We start from the raw sequence: 22,710 nt of genomic DNA, 5'->3' as shown, positions 1-22,710 counted from the left end.
CGATCAAGTAAGATGGAGGGCCAGGATCAATCTACTAATCCAAACGACGTCGTTTGGTTTAACGTTGGGGTCGGACTGAGTCGGGCCAATGGGTCGGGTCATTATTAAATAACAAAATCTTAATTAAAATTATAAAAACAAAATTACCCTTACAAAGATATTAATTACCTTTTTAACAACTATTAACACATAGACAACATTAATCACACAGTGGAAAAAATAGAACAAAATGCATATTTTTATGATTTTATTTAAATTAACTTAATTAAATGCATACTTAAATCCTAGATATACATGAAACATGTATTTTTATTTTAATTTTGTTTAATTATAACAAAGCAAACATTTTACGGACATAAACAAATATTTAACACCACGCAAATTCAGAAATTACACAGTAAAAGAAATTTATTTTGATTTATTTTGGAGTAGTTTTTCGTAAGGCAAAAATCACGTGCTCACAGCTGCCCCTCTTTGTGCGGAAACTCGAAGAGTTTTCGTACAAAGATAAAGTGAGCGGACACGAGCGATTTTTGCCCGTTCGAATACTCCGTGGGAAGCATTTTTAGAAAGATTTGACCGAACCTCTGCTTCAAAGGTTTCCTACATATCCTTGGCTATAAAGGAATCAGGTCAATGTAGTTCGGGAAGTTTTGGGTAGCTGGGACTACCGTGGGACTGTGATGTTACTGCTGCTTCGTGCTGTTTTTACTGCTTGCTGACCTCCTTATTACAACCTTACTTTAAAGGAAATACAAAATTAAACTAGACTATGGTACATGAATTATAAAATCTTATCTAGATCATGCTCTTGCGTTTCTTGTTGTCTTGATATCTTGGTGACTCTTGGGCATTGGTCTTATTCCGTATTCCTTTTGAAACTCTTGTTGTTTCTTGTTGGGGATTTTGTTGGACTCCTTTGCTTTATTGATTCTAAGTGTGCTCCTTTTTCATATGAGCGGGCTTTTGATTTCAACACTTCAATTGCATTCCCTCGTTCTTCAGGTGGGTGCCTCGACTGCTTCTTTTCTTTCTTCATCCTTATTTTCCAGGTGGACGCCTGATTTCTTCTTTTTCTCATCCTCATTCTCCAGGTGGACGACTGACTTCTTTAATTCTCATCCTCATTCTCCAGGTGGACGCCTGACTTCTTTAATTCTTTCATCCTCATTCTCCAGGTGGACGCCTGACTTCTTCAATTCTCATCCTCATTCTCCCGGTGGACGCCTGACTTCTTCAATTCTTATCCTCATTCTCCAGGTGGACGCCTGACTTCTTTTAATTCTCATCCTTATTCTCCAGGTGGACGCCTGACTTCTTCTTTTTCTCATCCTCATTCTCCAGGTGGACGCCTGACTTCTTCTTCTCTCATCCTCATTCTCCAGGTGGACGCCTGACTTCTTCTTTTCTCATCCTCATTCTCCAGGTGGACGCCTGACTTCTTCTTTTCTCATCCTCATTCTCCAGGTGGACGCCTGACTTCTTCTTTTTCTCATCCTCATTCTCCAGGTGGACGCCTGATTTCTTTAATTCTCATCCTCATTCTCCAGGTGGACGCCTGATTTCTTTAATTCTTCATCCTCATTCTCCAGGTGGACGCCTGACTTCTTTTAATTCTCATCCTCATTCTCCAGGTGGACGCCTGACTTCTTTTAATTCTCATCCTCATTCTCCAGGTGGACGCCTGACTTCTTCTTTTTCTCATCCTCATTCTCCAGGTGGACGCCTGACTTCTTCTTTTCTCATCCTCATTCTCCAGGTGGACGCCTGACTTCTTTAATTCTCATCCTCATTCTCCAGGTGGACGCCTAACTTCTTCTTTTTCTCATCCTCATTCTCCAGGTGGACGCCTGACTTCTTTAATTCTCATCCTCATTCTCCAGGTGGACTCCTGACTTCTTCTTTTCTCATCCTCATTCTCCAGGTGGACGCCTGACTTCTTCTTTTCTCATCCTCATTCTCCAGGTGGACGCCTGACTTCTTCTTTTCTCATCCTCATTCTCCAGGTGGACGCCTGACTTCTTCTTTTTCTCATCCTCATTCTCCAGGTGGACGCCTGACTTCTTCTTTTTCTTTACCAGGTATTTCCTGACACAAATATTGTTTTTGCCCCTGTTTTAAATCAAAGAAAACTTCGTTAGTTTAAAGCAGGGTGGTTGGCTGTGGTATTCTTGCAGATGGTGATGTTTCTCTTCGTCTCTCTTTATTGCCTTGGAATGATTGAAAAGACTGTTTTGTCTTTGTAATTGAGCCTTGACTATAGGATTCCCCTCTGTGTGTTTTCCTTCAAAACCTTTCAACTGTAATCATGTGCCTCTTCTGACTTTGCTGATCCACTTTTGATTTCATCTTTCTTACACCCGTATTTTATCTCCCACCTTTCGTGGCTGTATTTTGTAACCTTGAATCTTGGTAGTATACCTTGACATTCCTTCTTATTTGTTTGGAATAAAACTTATCTCAAAGCTTGGAGAAAGTAAGATTATTAGTAACGAAATACGCTGATTTCGACAATTATAGAATGAAAAGAAAAATCCAATTTTTTGGATGACTGTTGGAAAAGGAATAAAGGACTTATCTGATTGGAATTACTGGCACCAATGATCAGGGTATGCATTTCGGATTAATCAACCCAGTCTTTTAATCCATCTCCTCTCAATTGTCTCAAGGAGTTTTCACCGATAAATTTTTCTCGTTTTTTCACTTCTTCACTTCCTTTTCGCCTTATGGTGCCTGTGTGGGTTTTCACCTATAAGACTCTCTCATTTTACTTTTCTCTCAACTTCCGTCGCCTTATGGTGCCCGTGTGGGTTTTCACCTATAAGACTCTCTCATTTTACTTTCTTTCCTTGTTTGTACCAGAGTGTTATGAACCACTTCATTTGCTTGCCTCAGCATTTTTCTAAGATTGATCGAAAGGTCTTTTTGGTATTAAGGTTAGGAATGGAAAAGGTATTAAAAGCTAAATAGCTTTGGTATGGGTTTAAAATTACAACTCTTGGAATCTTTTCTTATTTCCAATACAATTCCTGCCCCAGTTTCTTGATTGGGGTCTCTTAATATTTCTTTTCCGTGCACATTGTGCATGTTGTGCACCCTATGACCGAGCCGTGAGGCGCCTACGTATCCTTCTTTGAGGAATCAGGTCAAACGTAGTTCACTACATAATAGTGAAGATTTTGATCTTTTTTTTTATTTTTTTTATTTTTTTATTTTATTGATTCCAAGAGAGGGTAGGAAAGAAACAAGTATGGCTCAAAGGGGAAGCAAATGGTATAGTGTTTGGATAGCAGAATAAATTGCCTTTGTCATTTCAATCTTCGAAATAGTGCTAAATACAAACATTCAAAAAGTTATGCATAATATCTCTTTACCGCGTCAGAATTGATCGCCATATCTATGCATTTGCCTTCAATATCTGTTAAACATAGTGCACCATTCGATAATACTCTGGTCACAATGAATGGTCCTTGCCAATTCGGAGCAAATTTGCCTCTTGCTTCAACCTGATGTGGAAGAATACGTTTCAGCACATGCTGACCTACTTCAAACTTCCGGGGACGCACCTTTTTGTTGTATGCTCTTTCTATTCTTCTTTGATATAATTGACCATGGCATACTGCGGTCAATCGTTTTTCGTCAATCAAGTTTAACTGTTCTAGACGGGTTTTGACCCATTCATCATCATCAATCTTTGCTTCGGCGATGATCCGAAGGGAAGGAATCTCAATTTCTGCAGGAATTACTGCTTCAGTGCCGTATACCAACAAATAAGGAGTTGCTCCTACTGAAGTGCGAACAGTAGTGCGGTATCCCAATAATGCAAATGGTAATTTTTCATGCCATTGTTTTGAACCTTCTACCATTTTCCGAAGTATCTTCTTTATGTTTTTGTTGGCTGCTTCTACTGCTCCATTCGCCTTGGGCCGATATGGGGTAGAGTTACGATGTGTAATCTTAAACTGTTGACATACTTCTTTCATTAAGTTGCTGTTGAGATTAGCACCGTTATCTGTGATGATCACCTTCGGGATTCCGAATCGACATATGATATTTGAGTGGACAAAATCGACCACAGCTTTCTTGGTTACTGATTTGAATGTCTTGGCCTCAACCCATTTGGTAAAATAATCAATAGCTACCAGAATGAATCTGTGTCCATTGGATGCTGCCGGCTCAATTGGTCCAATCACATCCATGCCCCAAGCAACGAAAGGCCATGGTGCCGACATTGTGTGCAACTCGGATGGTGGAGAATGAATCAAATCTCCGTGTATTTGGCATTGATGACACTTGCGTACAAAACTGATACAATCTCTCTCCATGGTAAGCCAATAGTAACCAGCTCGGAGGATTTTCTTTGCCAACACATATCCACTCATGTGGGGTCCGCAAACTCCTGAATGTACTTCAGACATGACAGCTGTAGCTTGTCTGGCATCTATGCATCTTAATAATCCAAGATCTGGTGTTCTTTTATACAAAACTCCTCCGCTCAAGAAGAATCCATTTGCTAATCGCCTAATGGTCCTCTTTTGATCTCCTGTGGCTTGTGCGGGATATATTCCCATTCTGATATACTCCTTGATGTCGTGGAACCATGGTTCACCATCAAATTCTTCTTCAACCATATTGCAATAAGCGTGTTGATCGTGGACTTGAATATGTATCGGATCTACATAAGCTTTGTCCGGATGGTGCAACATTGATGCCAGGGTAGCCAATGCATCGGCTACCTCATTATGGATTCTTGGAATATGTCGGAATTCCACTGATTGAAACCGCTGACAAAGATCATGTAGACATTGTCGGTATGGTATGAGCTTCAAGTCTCGGGTTTCCCATTCTCCTTGAATTTGATGTACCAAAAGATCCGAATCTCCCATGACTAAGATTTCTCGGATACCCATGTCTGCCAGTGCTTGAGCCTTCATTGCAGTTCTAGTCACATAGATGATGTCGAATTCCGTGAGCAATATCTGCCACTTTGCAAGTCTTCCCGTTGGCATAGGCTTTTGAAAAATGTATTTCAAGGGATCCAAACGAGAAATGAGGTAAGTAGTGTAGGATGACAAATAGTGTTTCAATTTTTGAGCTACCCATGTTAGGGCGCAACATGTCTTTTCCAGATGAGTATACTTAACCTCATAAGCTGTGAACTTCTTGCTAAGGTAGTAGATGGCCTGTTCTTTTCTGCCAGTGAGGTCATGCTGCCCCAATACACAACCAAATGAATTTTCCAAAACCGTCAAGTAAAGAATCAAAGGTCTTCCTGGCTCTGGCGGGACCAACACGGGTGGGTTTGATAAGTACCCTTTTATTTTATTGAACGCTTCCTGACACTCATCGGTCCATTTGACTGCAGCATCCTTTTTTAACAATTTGAAAATTGGCTCACAGGTTGTTGTGAGCTGAGCAATAAACCTGCTGATATAATTTAACCTTCCCAACAAACTCATTACTTCAGTTTTGTTTCTTGGGGGTGGCAGTTCTTGGATGGCTTTGATCTTTGACGGATCTAGCTCAATGCCTCGTCGACTGACTATGAATCCCAGCAACTTTCCGGATGGAACTCCAAATGCGCACTTGGCAGGGTTAAGCTTGAGGTTGTACCTGCGAAGTCTTAAGAAGAACTTCCTCAAATCCCCAACGTGGTCGGCCTGATGCTTTGATTTTATGATCACATCGTCCACGTATACCTCAATCTCCTTGTGTATCATATCATGAAACACTGTGGTCATTGCTCTCATATAGGTTGCTCCGGCGTTCTTTAAACCGAATGGCATTACCCGGTAGCAATAAGTTCCCCATGGTGTGATGAATGCCGTCTTTTCTGCATCTTCTTCATCCATTAGAATTTGATGATATCCGGCATAACAATCCACGAAGGACCCTATATCATGCTTGGCACAATTGTCGATCAAAATATGGATATTGGGTAATGGGAAATTATCCTTTGGACTTGCTTTGTTGAGATTGCGATAGTCGACGCATACTCTAATTTTGCCGTCTTTCTTTGGTACAGGAACGATATTAGCCAACCAAACAGGATATCGAGTGACTCGAATGACCTTTGCTTCCAATTGTTTGGTGATTTCTTCCTTAATTCTCATACTCATCTCAGGCTTGAATTTTCTCAGCCTCTGCTTGACAGGAGGCACCGTTGGATCGGTGGGTAATTTGTGGACCACTAAATCAGTGCTCAAGCCCGGCATGTCGTCATACGACCATGCAAAAACATCTTTGAATTCTATGAGTGCTTTAATTAAATCCTCTCGGATTTTTGGCTCGAGATGGACACTTATTTTAGTTTCCCGGACATTACTCGTGTCCCCTATATTGACGTCCTCGGTATCATTCAAGTTAGGTTTGATTTTTTCCTCAAAGTGAATTAACTCTTTACTAATCTCTTCAAAAACCTCATCTTCATCATATTCTGATTCATAATCACAATATATTTCTTGAATTATTACTTCGGAACCAGATTGATTTTTAAGACTAGGCTGAGGATTCCTCATGCATGCCATATCACTAGAGCCAGCGTAAAAGGAACTGTATAGAAAAAGAAAAGAAAACTATCAGGAATGATAATAAAAGGGGAACTGCTTTTTATTGGATGATGAAAGATAACAAGGTTTTGCACACTTCAAACCAACCGTAAGATAAACTTTGGGATTACAACCTTGAAATAACCCAAACAAACTGAAAGAAAAATCAAAATAAACTACCAAGACTCCTTTCGAATTGGGAGAGGAGTGGCTTTCCAATTTTTGAGCTTTGTTTCTGGTCCAACGAATTGAACTTCTGCGTTGCTACACCCTTCTCCGCCTTCCAGCATATTCACATCACTAAACAATTTCTCGAACCTTTCAATTAATTCCTCCTCAAGATTGACCTGGGATTTAGGAATTGTTGTTATCGGGCGATTTTTAGCACCGGTCTTGACAAAAGACTTCGACAGCTGTGGTACTGGTTTTGGAAGAACCCATGCTTGGTGTTTCAACTTCCTGGCCCTTATCACGTCATTGGCGGTAGGTGTGAACCCTAAACCGAATGTTCCCCAGTTCTCGGGGAGAGATACTGGTTGTACAATTCCTTGCAGAGATAAGCCCAGACCTTTGCCGGGTATAAAGCCATTCTTCAGCATTTCATAAGCTATCATGACTGATGCAGAGGATATCTTTGGATTCGAAAGGTATTTTCCTTCTGGAATTTTCTCTACCGACACCGTGTCGGACACTTGGTATACCCATGGTCCTTGGTCAATTTCTGTTCCCTCGACCGGTACAATGGTGCTGTTGTGAGCATTCAAACTTTCTTCTCCATGCACGACTATTTCTTGGTGATCCCATTCAAACTTGACAGCCTGATGTAGTGTTGACGGGACTGCTTTAGCAGCATGGATCCATGGTCGACCCAATAACAAGTTGTAAGAAACAGATATGTCCAACACTTGGAATTCCATTGTGAATTCAACTGGCCCTATAGCTAGTTCCAACACTATGTCGCCAAATGAATCTCTGCTTCCACCGTCAAATCCTCGTACGCATATACTATTCTTCTGGATCCTCTCCTCTTTAATTTTTAATTTGTTTAAAGTGGAGAGAGGGCATATGTTTGCACTGGACCCATTGTCAACCAATACCCGGGTTACTATGGAGTTTTCACATTTCACGGTGAGGTAAAGAGCTCTGTTGTGCTCGGTACCTTCCACAGGTAATTCATCATCAGCAAACGTAATTCTGTTTGTCTCAAAGATTCTGTTGGCTATTTTGCCCAAATGATTTACAGAGATCTTTTCAGGAACATGAGCTTCATTCAGGATTTTCATCAACGCCAGACGGTGTTCCTCTGAATGGATCAGTAATGACAACAATGAAATTTGAGCGGGGGTCTTCTTTAATTGATCCACAACAGAATAATCATGGAGTTTCATTTTTCTTAAAAACTCCTCCGCCTCTTCTTCCGTCACAGCTCTCTTTGTTGGCATTGGATTGTTTTTAGTTTTTCTCAGCTCTTCGGGAGTAAAACATCTTCCCGAACGAGTCAAGCCTTGCACCTCGCACACTTCTTCCTTGATTTCTTTTCCCTTGTACATTACAGTCACTCGTTCGTAGTTCCATGGGATGGCTTTGTTGTTGATGACTGGCAGCTGGATTACAGGTGCAATAATAACCCGATCTGTACGTGCTCCTTCCACGAATACAATGGGTTTGTTAGCAACCCCTGGTACTATCACTTTCGGCCTTTCTTGTCTTGCGGCAACTTTGCTTGATGATACCTCATCGGCTATCATAGACGGTTCATCACCATTCTTGTTCTGCTTAGACACCGGCTTCTCCCCCATTAACTGCTTATCTGGCTTGGTTTCATGAGACTTGATCATCATGACAGTTTGTGACGGCTTCTTTGTCTCTCCATCAGCTTGTATGATTTCTATCATGTTAGCCTCTTGATGGGCTGGCATTGGATTTCTATTGATATTTGGAGCTTCGGGGGTTTGAACCTCGATTTTATTAGTATCAATCAGCTCTTGTATTGCATTTTTCAAATGCCAACATTTCTCCGTATCATGGCCTGGTGCACCGGAGCAATATTCACAGCTAATGGTGTAATCCAGATTCTTTGGTGGAGGATTGGGTAGTTTGGATTGTATTGGTCTCAGCATGTCTAGCTGTCTCAACCTGTGGAACAGACTAGTGTAAGATTCTCACAATGAAGTGTAAGTTTTATTTTTCTGTTCCCTTTCTCCCCTGAATGCTGGCCTAGGCTTGAAACCTGGTCCGGGATAAGCTCGGGGGTAAGTATTTGGTGTGACAGGAGCACGCCAATTGGTGTGAACAGGTGGCTGATTGTATGCTTGAGCATGGTTAATGGCAAAATGAGGCTCTGAAGGGTGATAGTAGTGTTGGGATGAATCATGGTGGTAAGCTGATTGGCGAGGTCGTTGTTGATTATAGTAAAGTGGTGAACCTCTGGGTCCCGGCCAAATTCCTGAATCAACTACTGCTGTTTCCTCCCTCTTCTTTCTTCCGATTCCTCCTACCCCGCCTTGAATAGCTTGAGTAGTTGCCTTAATTGCTGAATAGCTCATGATTTTATTTGTCTTGAGGCCTTCTTCCACCATACCTCCCATCTTCACTACCTCGTTGAATGATTTTCCAACCGCTGAAACCAAGTGGGCATAGTAAGTTGGTTCCAAGGCTTGGAGGAAGTAGTCTACCATTTCGCTCTCCTTCATAGGAGGATCCACTCTTGCTGCCTGTTCTCTCCACCGAAAACCATACTCTCTGAAACTTTCATTGTGTTTCTTCTCAAATTTGGTCAAAGATAATCGATCTGGGATGATTTCCAGATTGTATTGGAAATGGTATGCGAATGCCTGTGCCAGGTCATCCCAGGTGTACCATCTTCCATGGTCCTGGCGTGTATACCACTCCAAAGCTGATCCGCTTAGACTTTGACTGAAGTAAGCCATCAATAATTCATCCTTTCCCCCAGCTCCTCGCATCTTGCTACAGAAACCCCTTAAGTGGGCTACTGGGTCGCCGTGCCCGCTGTATAGGTCAAATTTGGGCATCTTGAAGCCAACTGGCAATTGTACATTAGGGAATAAGCATAAATCTTTGTATGCTACACTGACTTGCCCACCTAATCCCTGCATGTCTCGGAACGATTGTTCTAGACTTTTGACCTTCCTGAACATCTCTTCTTGTTCAGCATTTTTGGCTGGCTTGTCAATTTCGGTTGGGAGATCAAACCGAGGAGCAGGTGAATTGATTTCGGAGGCTTTGAAGGTGGGCTCCGGGGGGTAATATTGGTTGTCTTGGGCCTGAAATGTAGGCTCACTAGGAGATTTGTGAAATGTAGCAGGGGGAGGTGCTACGAAAACAGGAGTCATAGGTGGAGGAAGGTACGGAACTGGTTTTGGAGGTGGAGACTGTGGTGTCTGAGAGGTGGTGCCTCGGTAGTGCTGATAAATGGGGAAACTTGGGGATAATTCAGTGGTGATATTATCCTGAGTTTGGATCATTGATGGAGCAGGGTTATTTGGGTAAGATGGGGGTAACTGTCCTGTAGACCAAGCTTGGTACATTTCAGCCATTTGCTGCTTGAGCTTAAGCATCTCTTCTTTCATTTTCCCGACATCCATCTCTTCTATCTCCATACCTGTGTCAACATCTGGGATAGACATACTTTCGGGTATTGGTCCTTTTGATCTTGTGTGATAGTGATAATATGCCAGTATACTCTTTAGAAAAACTAACTGGTTGAATTCTGAAAATGAACAAACTTGTTAGTTTTGAGAGTTTAACACATATATAATCACACGTTGAGATGCAATGCTCCTAGACAAATAATCCCTTTCTATTATGCATTCGCTCGGTTGCTTGTGTCGTCCCAGCTTTCTTGAAATTGAAAAATTGTCATTCGCTTTTATTTACTACATATATCTTTATCGTGGTGGTCGAATCTTAGAGATTGCCTACGTATCATGCCGAACATGAATCAGACCTTGCGTAGTTCAGACCAAAGTCAATCACGTTTATTCATTACACAAAGATGGAATTACATTTGAAAACTTTAAGAAAATAGCTTAAAACACACACACTTAAATCAAAATAAAAGATACAATTCATAACATCTCACAACATGCCCCACTTTCCACTTTTGTTCTCTAATATTGGATTATCTGCTCAATGTGGGGCTTGACCTGGATGGCCTCCCAGCGTACGATACATCCTTTCCAACTCCATTGCTAGATGACGAGCAAAAGTGGGCGCATGCTCTGTAAACCTTTCATAATCCATTCCTTGGCAGTTTACATAACTTTGAGATGTGAAGACTGCCAGGTCGTGGATTTGTGCCCTGAAACCTTGGAGACGTTGGTCTTGGTCTTGCAATTGCTGCTGACGAGTGGTGGCTATATCTCTGACACGGTTTTCACGATCTAAAGCTGATTCTAATAGAGCTCGGAGTCTGGCCTGCTCTAATCTTGCTTGCGATCTTTCCCTGTCGAGGTCTGTTTGTTGATATTCTCTGTTGCATCTTCTAGCCTCTTCTAGTTGTGCACGAAGCTGGTCTTCTGATCGCATCCAATAGTCTTTTTCCTTCTTGAATTGAGCCTTGTCTTTTTCAGATTGCCTATCTTGGCGTTCCTTGTTAGATCTGGCTTCTTCGTTTAATTGTTGGATCCTTTCTTTTGCTTTGCTCAATGCCCTTTCGATTTCCGCAAGAATGGAATCATAATCTTGCATTTTTTCGAAGAGATTGGCGATGGTTTTTTGATCCTTCCAGCTCCTCTTTGGTGTTTCAGAGATTCTTTTCATTTTTTGGAATCGAGCATGAAGATTTTCATTCTCCCAAGCTAAACTCTTTTTCTCGCCTTCGGCTTCTTGTTCTTGCAAATCTTTCTCTAAACTGAGGCTTCTTAGATTTTCTTTTAGGGCATGAATAGTTGCTTTGTACCCTTTTTCTTTTTGTCCCCAGATCAACAGCTCTTGGATTTTATCATTGAAGTTTTGAACATGGGGTCTTTTTGTTGGCCTTTTTAGCTCTGGTTCTGGTGCATCATCCATGCGAGACCGTTTTTCGAACCACCTTGCATACCCAGAATTTATCTCACCTTTGGTAGCGTCTAGGACTTGAGTATCACTTTTCAAGTATCGGCACCCATTCCACATCTGCTGTAGTAGAGCTTCGGGAATAGTGGCTTCTGGGTGTAATTCGATTACTTGCATACTCAAATCTTCCTCATCAGGAACTATTTGATATCTCCCTAGTTGCCTTAGGACTCTTAGTGGTGCATACGGCTGAATGCTTCTCAATCCCAATAGTAGTAGATAACTATTTGAGGTTGACATATGTATTACTTCTCTCATCGGGAGCCATCCCAGAGTCCATTCAATTTGATTTGCCGTTAAAGCCTTTAGATGAGATACCCATGCTTCTATCCCTTCTGGAGCCTGATAATTTTTTGTTCTTTCCTCATAGCTCTCGATGCAATTAGCTTTGTTTGACCCATACTGTATGATCTTGGGCTGTTGTTGGAGATGTTCAATCACCCACATTTGCAACAAAATTTTGCATCCTTCGAAGACTTTTGCTCCTGATTTGCATAAAGTCAAAGCCCGATAAATATCTGATAGAATGATGGGGACAAGGGTGTGATTTTCTTTAGTGGTGAGGATTTGCACAACTTTTGCGGTGCGAATATCAATTGTTCGCTCTTTATTTGGGAAGACCATGACTCCTAGAAAAGCCACCATGAAAGCAAATCGACGGTGCATCTGCCAAGTGTCTTTGTTTTGCTTATTAGTAAGGCCTTTCTCATGAATTTCGAACCCATCTGACTTTCCAAACCTGGAATACAAAAAGTTGAAGGAACAACATCCATTGATGACATTGCTTTTCCTGATTTGACTGCTGATGTTCAGAAGACCGAAGAATCGATGTATTGAAGGAGCCTTTGTGAATATCAAGCTTTGATTTCTTAAACTTCCGTCAAAACCAACATAGCCAGCTATCTCCTCTAATGTAGGAGTAAGCTCGAAGTCAGAGAAACGAAAAACATTGTGAACAGGATCCCAGAAAGTTACTAATGCCGTAATCAGATCATCCCGAGGCTCAACTTTCATAATGTCCGTGAGATTTCCCAAATGCTTGACGACCCATTTTTGACCGTCTTCGCCTAAATCATACCACCACATTTGAAGCTGACATAGAAATTCCTCCGTACTTGTGGATGAGGGGCTTTGTGTAGTGCTCATTTTGTATCTGAAATTTAATTTTAATAAAGTCAAAATTTATTTTGGAAAAATTTATACTAAAAATCATTTTCGAAATTTTTCTTTTATTTATTAAATATCTTTATTTCAAAATTTAAAACTATATTTTTTCGAAATTTTTAAAGCAACCCATTTTATTCCTTGCTTCTTACCATGATTTTATTTAAGCTGGTCAACAAGCATGTTCGAGGCAAATGAATGCACAAGTAACAAGTAGGATGCATCATGATGGTCTTTTAATTTTTTGGTTCACCTGTCCTAGACAGACCCAACCCCTGTGTTGAGTCTCCAAGGCCAAATGCATATGATGCAAATATTCGTTCCTACTAGGGATCCGGTACATGGCTGAGTTATTCTAAGTGTAAAACCTTAGGTTGATTGTTCTAAACCTGGCTTACCCAAACGGACAGTTTGAGCCGAAGCGGGGGCAACGTATCGGGAGCACGAAAGTCTGCCCGGCCTAGTTACTTGTCCCAACTCCGTCTTATTTGGTATGACTTTAACAGAAAGGTGGGCCACGCGCACGTGTACACCATAAATTCAGAAGACTCAGAAAGAAGGGGGTTTCGCAGCAATTGTATATATTCACAATTCAAATAATATTAAAGCGGTAAATTTTTTTTTTAGCATATTAGCATATAAACAGTTAAAAATCATATAGTAAATAAAGCCAATTAACACAGATATTTAAGCTCGAATTCTTTAAACCCTGAACCAATGGTTTTGGGTTACAATAACACTTTTGTTCGGTCCCCAGCAGAGTCGCCAGAGCTGTCACACCTCCTTTTCACCGCGCCCGCGGGGCGCGTGGGGAGTTTTCTCCAATTGAAGGACAGTCGAAACGGGATTTATTTAATTATTTCAGAGTCGCCACCTGGGAATTTTAAGGCGTCCCAAGTCACCATTTTCAATCCCTGAATCGAGGAGAATATGACTCTGTTTATTATTCTGCGAACCAGAAATCCTAAGTAAGGAATTCTGTTAATCCGGAAGAATGTGTTAGGCATTTCCGAATTTCGTGGTTCTAGCACGGTCGCTTAACTGTTTTTATTATTGGCTTAATTATCTTGATTTTTATTAAACATATTGATGTTACATGATTTTTTGCTACCGCTTATACTTACTGTGTTTGAGGACCCTTCTTTGAATCGAATTACGCGTACGTATATTCGTGTTTTTAAAAAAATTGCGGACTTGTGTCACGCGTACGTGTACACAATAACTTTTGATAATATATTTATTAAGCAATCATTTTTCAAAATTGTGTCGAATCAAGAATATTTGTTTTTCTTGAATAGTGAACCGTACATCTCGGGTTTTTATGAAATTGATTTAACGCCTTTGGATAAATCCTTTTATTAAATATTCGTTCGAAATTGCGCGTACGCATAATCCGAATTTTTACTTTTAAAAATATAATCAGGGTACGCGAACGTATCCCTAATTGCGCAAAATATTTGTAATGGTTTAGGGATTTTCCACAAATTGTTTATTATATTTATGTATTTCTTTTATGTGAAAATCATGAGAAACTCCTATTTAGAGGCCTATAAATTCTTTGAAAAGAATTCGCAATCTATTAAAGGTTGTTCGTCGATTATGATTTCCGAATATAAGTTATATTCATTCCAACTATTCAAATTCAAAGAACAGAATAAAAATATGATTAATACTATTTTTAAACAAATATGACATATATATATATATGCCAAAGAATAAATTGCATATGAAACTGAAAATAAATGATTCATAAAGGAAGGAAATATTTTCCGAGAATTTTCATGATTTACTTAATGCAAATTCTATTTCTAATTATCATTGATGTAAAGTGTGGCAATTTATGCTTGTACATCTCTTTTCATTCTCATATACTCGCTTTTAATCTAATAGGCCTAATTATTTGGCCACTTTGTTTTGTGAAGATAGATAAGCATCGAATTTATAGAAAGGGAATTATTATACAAGTTAATTCAACAGAGTTACCTTACATGCAACCTAACTGTATATCATAAACATTCATAACGTTTTAACATTGTAACAAGCTATATCATATTACCTTTCGCCAACGTTTATACCCACATCTATTATATTATAAAAATATACCATCAACACCATCTTAACCTTATTTAACAATAAATATCATTATTGTAGTTTTCTTGGTACTTCTACATCACTTCTTACTTAGCTAACAACAAAATTAAATAATGACCAACATTCATGCCATATTCCCTACTTGGACAATTTATTAAACTAATGAGATAATGAACTAATATTATTACAAACCTTTATACGAACTTTCAAAGTAAGACAATTAGCTCATAGCTATCAAATTGAATTCACTACTAATTAACTAACATGAAACAAAAATGAAATTTAAATTGATGAACTTGGACAAATAGAAAATAGACTTTCAATTCAAGCTTCATTGATGAGTCATGTTGAATCTCTTTCCAACTTAAAATTTAAAAGACATGTACCTGAAAATGAAGGTGGAAGGAGTAAATTTCAGCAGTAGCAGCAATAACAAAATCAGTAGAATATACCAATAACACAACAAGTCTGAACAAGACCCGTTGACCCAGATGAACAGTGACAGAGACTTAGGAAAAATTTCAGATTTGGACTGAACAACATTCACAGGCAAACAACAGATTCCAGAAAGAATGCATTTCAGATTTCATTTTCTTTTTATTTCGGATTCCTTATTTCTGATTTTCTGTTTCTGCTTTTATATCTGTTTCAGATTGTGTGTGTGTGTGTGAATGTTCTCTTTTCTATTTCTCTTTCTGTTTTCTTCCTCTATTTCCTTTTAAACAAAATCTGAGTTCTTTTCTTTTCTTCAAAATCTCAATCCTAAAAATCTCTCCCTCTAAAATCTGTCCAGCTTCCTGTATTTATACAGGTCTGCCCCTTTCTTTTTAAGTGCTGCCTGGACCCCCTTTATCTTTTAAAAACAGAAAATTTCCATTAAAAATCTGTTTTTCCACTTTAAATCCCATTAGGCTAACTTTTCCCTGATTTTCAGCAGCCCATTATCCCTTGTTCCCCATTAGTATCATTAACTAATAGCCATTAACACTCCATTATCAGCCCACTATTATATCATATTACCCTTACTGTTTTATCTGTTTCATACCCAGAAATGTCCCTGAAATCCTACTGTAATTACTGTTATTACTGCCTTAAATGCAAAAATCATAACAGAATTTACAAAACAGATTTAAAAATCTGTTCAAACTTAATTATCAAACTGATTTAACACAGCTATAACCAATTCTCTTAGGTTCTGGACTGAATCCTAAGAATGTAAACATTCTATCACAATTACATCTAATCATCATTTGTAAACTTGAACTCAAACTTGACAATATTACACTGGGTTCAGCACAATAATGCAAACTGAACTTATAATTGAACTAAGATCAAACATACACAGGAGCATTGTCAATATACTGACAATGCCCTGTTCAGAAAACAACATATACAACATACATTTGAATTCACTGATTCACAAACAATCATGATTTAATTGACGAGCATTAATCAATTGACTATTTACAACATTTGTCAATAATTAGTCTAAAACAATAGAAGCAGACTGTTTTAGTTAACATTTTCAGAAATGAAAAATTCGTAATATAACTAATCGACGAACTTAATCGAGTCGATTACACACATTGTAAACAATCACAACCAACAGAAACAATTCACATTCGGATTAAGTAGATAGGTAGGAGACAGAAATGACAGAATTGATCAAAAACAAATATGAAAAATTAAAAAGCTATTAAAACAGACAACAATACACGTAGAATACACAAAGAAATAGAAAATACCTCTGAATCTTCAATCAGACTCGAACTTAACTCGGCTTTCGGATTTTTTGTTTGAAATCAAACAGACCTTAGTCGAAGTATTTTCCACTGAAAATACTTCGACTAAGGTCGATTAAACCTCAATCCTTTAATCAATTTGGACAAAAATCCAGAAGTTTGGTATTTCTAGGTTTCCTGAAGGTTCGATTTGGGACCTAATCATTTCTGGTTAGATTCGAAAGGAACCAAACATGATATAAGGGTGAGGGTAGCCTAGGGGTCATTTGGTGTTAGTTTGAAACGGATCTGAGTTCGTCCTTGTTTGGTCCGAATCTTCAAAAGAAGATTCGAGAAGTTCAGAACTGATTCGAGCCAAACAACAAACAGATCCATACTCAAGATGACTAGGGGAAGCTATGGTGTTAACTAGGTGTTGTTTGGTTTAGATCTGAACTTGGCTCGAATCTTCAAATGAAGATTCGAGAACCTTCAGGGAGATTCGAACTAAGCAGATAACATATTTGGATAGAGGAGGCTCAGGGGGTTCTGGGGTGTTACTTTGGTGACCGGCGGCGTTGATGCCGCCGGGTTTCAGGCGAAGGGGAATAGGGGCGGCTAGGGTTAGGGGTCTGTTTGAGAAGACGATGAACAGGAGAGGATGGGGGGGGTGTTTAGTTAGGGGCCGAGGTAAGGGTTTGGGATTTATATAGGGGTGGGGTGGATTGGTATCGTCCGTCCGATCAAGTAAGATGGAGGGCCAGGATCAATCCACTAATCCAAACGACGTCGTTTGGTTTAACGTTGGGGTCGGACTGAGTCGGGTCAATGGGTCGGGTTATGGGTTGCGGGTAAGGGCAGGGGATCTTGACCGTTGGTTGAATTTAATCCAACGGCCCTTGATGAGAGGTGACCAAACGACGTCGTTTGGTCTTAGCTTGGGACTGGGTCAGACTTGGGCTGTTCGGATTGGGCTGTGGGGGGGAATTAATGTTTTGGGCCTGGATTTTAATCCAGGTCCGATTTTGTACAACTTGTATTATTTTTTTTATTTTTATTATTTTCTAATTTCATTATTAAATAACAAAATCTTAATTAAAATTATAAAAACAAAATTACCCTTACAAAGATATTAATTACCTTTTTAACAACTATTAACACATAGACAACATTAATCACACAGTGGAAAAAATAGAACAAAATGCATATTTTTATGATTTTATTTAAATTAACTTAATTAAATGCATACTTAAATCCTAGATATACATGAAACATGTATTTTTATTTTAATTTTTTTTAATTATAACAAAGCAAACATTTTACGGACATAAACAAATATTTAACACCACGCAAATTCAGAAATTACATAGTAAAAGAAATTTATTTTGATTTATTTTGGAGTAGTTTTTCGTAAGGCAAAAATCACGTGCTCACAGCCTCATTCAACCTCCTTTGATATTCCAAGGAGGGCTTTACATCATCTTCCAGAATAATATTGTGCATATAGAACGCGGTGCTTATCCCCCGAATATCAGCTAAAGTACATCTAATTGCCTTTTTCTACTTTTGAAGCACTGCCAATGTGGCATCAACCTACATGTTAGTAAGACAAGAGGAAAGAATAACTGGCAAAGTAGAACTAGGGCCTAATAACTCATACCTGAGGTGTGGAGGCAATGGCTTCAACTCCAACACCAGGGGATCCTCAATTGAAGGTTTTGTTGGTGGAGTGTTCCTATTCTCAAGGTCCAAAGATAGTTTTCTAGGCTCATAAGAGTACGATCCCATCCCATGTAAAGCATTCATACACTCCACTCGGCCGTCATCATCATTGACAACAAGATTCAACAATACAGCATCTAGAGGGTCCTCCACATTGATCGTTGCACTGGTATCATCAACTATCACTGCTATGACAAGGTCCACAAAAGAGCACACCTCGGAACTGTTGGGCTAATTCATTGACTTGCACACATGAAAGGCCACTTTTTCATCACCCACCCGGAAGGTGAGTTCCCATGCTTCCACATCTACTAAAGCATTCCCAGTAGCAAGAAAAGGTCTCCCTAATTTGATAGGAACTTCATAATCCACCTCACAATCCAAGATCACAAAATCAGCTGGCAAGATAAATTTGTCCACCCGGACAAGCTCATCATCAACAACACCAAATGGTCTCTTCATCGTTCTATCCACCATTTGCAATCTCATGGAAGTCGGCCTCGGTTTCCCAATACCCAAAGTCTTAAAAACTGAGTAAGTCATCAAGTTGATACTTGCCCCCAAATCACATAGAGCCTTAGCAAAGTCCACACTCCCATTTGTGCAAGGAATGGTGAAAGCATTGGGATCTTCAAGCTTCGGGGGCATTGAATGCACTATTGCACTAACTTGGTGGGTCATCTTTATAGTTTCACAATCGATGCATCGTTTCTTTGTCACCAAGTCCTTCATGAATTTAGCATAGCCCGACATTTGTTCAAGAGCATCCACCAAAGGCACATTAATGGATAAGCTCTTCATCATGTCAATGACCTTTTTAATTTGATTCTCATTTTTCTGCTTCGCAAGCCTTTGAGGATAATGGGGAGGTGGCCTTGGCAAAGGAGCCTTGGCTTTAGGCACAACCGGCTCCGGCATGTCTATTACGTGTTCTCTATATGGGTTCACGTCATTTTGAGTTTCCACCTCGGCATCTTGAATATCAATCCTCACTTCTTCATTCACATTCTCATTAATCACATTTTCAACCACAAAAGGAACTTCATCTTCTTGCAATTCAACTTCATCACTCAAATTTGCTTTTGTTTGGAGGCATTCACATCACTGCCTTGACCAATCCTTGTAGTTACCGCCATAACATGATTGTTCCCACCCTTCGGGTTTACTACCGTATCAATTGGTATAGCCCCCTTAGGGCGAGTATTCAAGGACTGTGAGATTTGGCCTAATTGCACCTCCAAATTTCTAATTGAAGTATTGTGGGAAGACAACTAAGTGTCAGAATCCGCACTCTTTTTCATTATTTGTTCAAACATCATTTCGATTCTCCCCATGTTATTATTGGAAGAACTAGGACTTTGGGGTAGAAATAGGGGTGGATTGTTCGGTTGTTGGTACATTGGGGGGCTTTGAAAGCCTTGCCACTGGTTTCCTTGATTGACATTGTTCCACCCACCTTGATTGTTGTTACCACCCCAGTTGTTGTTGTTACCATTCCAACTAAGCTGATTTTTCTGATTATTGTTCTGATTGCCCCAGTTGGAGTTTTGGTTGTTGTTCCCCCAATTACCCTTGCCTTGTTTTAGTTGATTGCCCCAATTTCCTTGGGGTCTCCATTGTTGTTGGTTGGAAGAATTGACCCTTTGGCCTTGATAATTGTTCACGTATTTCACCTCTTCATTCTGCCCATCACAACACTCATCCTGGAATCTACCACAATCATTGTCACTTTGCTCCGAATTCCCTTGATTCTGTTGACCTCTTTGTCTTCTTTTTTTGACTAGCATGTTGACCCCCTCCATGGCATTCACTTGGCAAGGATTTTGAACTTGTTGCAACTGTGCATTTTCTAGTTGGTTCATTGTAGTTTTCAACTCAGCTATAGCTTGCCCATGATCATGTAACTCCTTGTGCAAATGAGTGACCGTGGGGTCACCCTGGGCACATTGTCTCTACTTTGCCAAGCAGAAGAAGTGTCAGCCATCTCGTCAAAAATGTCACAAGACTAATCATAAGACAGCTTCATGAAGTTTCCCCAAGCAAGTTGGTTCACTATGCACTGGTTGTTATGTTAATGCCCCGGTAGAAAGTCAGTTGGATCATCTCCTCAGTCATATCATTGTTGGAGCATTTCTTTACTATTGTACTATAGCACTCCCAAATCTCATGCAATGGTTCAGTGGGCTCCTGCTTGAAAGCCAAGATCTCATATCTCAATGTTGCCATATGCCCCGGTGAGAAAATTTTTGCAATGAACTTGTCTGTCACCTCATCCCAAGTAGTGATGGAATGGTTGAGAAGTCGTTTAAGCCAATCCAATACCTTCCCTCTAAGTGAAAAAGGGAAGAGTCTCAACCGAAGTGCATCCTTGGACACGTTTGTTTTCTTGCTTCCCCAACAAGTATCCACGAACCCCTTGAGATTCTTGTAAGCATTTTGATTGGCAGCGCCCGTGAAATACCCACGCTGCTCCAGCAATTTTATCATCACATTGGTAATTTTGAAATTGCCCGCCAGGATTCGGGGCAGGACAATTGCACTTGCATAGCCTTGGTTTGGAAGAACTCGAGGAGCCACTCTTGGAGGTGGCGTCATTGTCATCTACCTCCTCCCCCAGCGGAAGATCTCCAAGAGGTGAGTTGTTTAAGTTTACTGCCATTTTGTACTTGATGTTGTGACACAAACAAATTAGTAATCCGGAAGGAAAAAACAATACACAAAACTATTTAGATAGATAGCCAAAACCGTTAGTTCCCCGGTAACGGCACCAAAAAGTGACCGAGTCCAACCATATACTACAATGAAGTAGCAAGAGAGGTCAAAGTTACTGTTACCCAAGAAGGTCGGGGTCGATTTTCACAAGGAGCTAGATATTGGAGTTGAGTTTCTATCCATGTTGGTGTTGTGTAATTGTTCCTAATTGCACTTATTATTATTGTTGGTTTTGATTTTACTTCTAATTTTATGCTATTAGGATGCAAAATTAGGCTAAGTCAACTAAGATTAAACTATTGAAGGTTGTTCAAATAGATAAAAGGGCACTAGGGTAGTGACATTCTCCTAGGTGGCTAATTGACGGATTCTTGATTTTAAGGCTAGATAGTCACATGTGGGAGTATGATATTACCATTGCACAATTCTACTCACTCTATACCTCTCGGTAGTTCGAGTGATTTTTCCTAAATTGACTTTCTCAAGACCAATTGGGTATGCAAATTTGTGCAAGCATTTGAGGTTCAAGTTGGGTATTACTATCCCTAGGTTTAACCCTTTAATTGGGGCTATCAATCTTTGTAAAAACGCCCCAATTCCTTGTTGGAACAATTTCATGGACTTAGGCTCTCTTTCTCAAGAAGAGCCAGAGTTTAGTAGGCATAAACTAGTGTTTGCAACTACTAATTCAACATTAAAACCCTAAATTAGTCCAAATATCAAACACCCATAGACAATCAAGCATCAAAACACAAGAACCATCAATTACCAATACTAGGGTTGAGCCACAACCCTAGCTAATGGGTCTAGCTACTCATGATTATAGAAGAAAACAAAGAAATAAATGAAGAAAAGCCCGTAATAATTAATTGCTAGATAAAACTTTAAGATTCAATGGTGAAATTAAGCTAAAATTACTCAAAATGGTAAAATGGAACTATTCACGAGCGCAACTCTATCCCAATCTGATGACCTAAAAATTGGAAAAGATAGTATTTATACTAGGCTGAAAATTCTGGACAAAAATACTCCTGCGGGGTTAGTGCGGACCGCACAAAATCGAGTGCACCTGCACTAAGGCTCTTAGCTAAATAATCTGCTCTCTGGAGTTGCCCATTTCGGACCATACAAAATGCACCGCGACCGTAGTGGCTTCTATTGTGGTCCGCATAAAATGGACAGCGGACCGCATTGGCCAGGTTCCTCCAAAGTGTCACCTCTCTAAACTTGAGCTTTGCTGACCGCACAAAATTGAGTGCAGCCGCAATGAAGTCAATGCGGTCAGCACAAAATCCTTTGTGGCCGCATTGCCTAGCTGACTGAGAAGCGTACTCTCTGATCTTCTTCTTTGCAGACCGCACAAATTGGTGTGCGGCTGCACTGGTCCTGTTTAATTGAGCTTGGCCTTGGTCTTGGTACTTGTTTTTGACAAATTGTCATCTTGTTGATCAAACCCTGCAATCAAGTACAACTTGTGAGCCTTTGGGACTGTTTTGTACACATTTATAATCAAAACATAAGCAAGAAAGAATGTAAACTACATCATAATCCCTAGTTATCAGTGATACTAGAGTTGCCGGCCTTGAGAGGTTGAAGAAGAAAAAGATTTAGGAAGAAAGGTTTGTTAGTCTAGCTGCCTTCACAAGTTTCTGAGATTGGTGGCCGGTGAGATCGCT

General features: G+C 39.8%; 1 protein-coding gene across 1 annotated transcript; it reads right to left on the bottom strand.

Annotated features, from left to right (window-relative positions):
• Window positions 1–18,160: 18,160 nt before the first annotated feature.
• Window positions 18,161–19,126, bottom strand: LOC138879395 (uncharacterized). The gene is made up of 3 exons (XM_070159006.1): window positions 18,838–19,126; window positions 18,602–18,720; window positions 18,161–18,193 (listed from the first exon to the last, which is right to left on the bottom strand). Exons 1-3 carry the CDS (start codon window positions 19,124–19,126, stop codon window positions 18,161–18,163), a joined length of 441 nt encoding a protein of 146 aa, XP_070015107.1.
• Between the last annotated feature and the right edge of the window lie 3,584 nt (window positions 19,127–22,710).

Source organism: Nicotiana sylvestris, chromosome 10 (genome assembly GCF_000393655.2).
Source record: "Nicotiana sylvestris chromosome 10, ASM39365v2, whole genome shotgun sequence".
Lineage (NCBI taxonomy): Eukaryota > Viridiplantae > Streptophyta > Magnoliopsida > Solanales > Solanaceae > Nicotiana > Nicotiana sylvestris.
The sequence above is the reverse complement of the archived record's forward strand: the minus strand, read 5'-3'. Positions and strand labels throughout refer to the sequence as shown.

Bases quoted from the DNA above. Each gene is read 5' to 3' on its own strand.
- LOC138879395 (XM_070159006.1), bottom strand. From the start codon at position 19,126: ATGATGAAGAGCTTATCCATTAATGTGCCTTTGGTGGATGCTCTTGAA. The intron at 18,721-18,837 runs GTATTGGGAAAC...TTATCTTGCCAG, and splicing joins CTCAGTTTTTAAGACTTTGG to CTGATTTTGTGATCTTGGAT. The intron at 18,194-18,601 runs GTGGGTGATGAA...ACTAACATGTAG, and splicing joins CATGGGAACTCACCTTCCGG to GTTGATGCCACATTGGCAGT.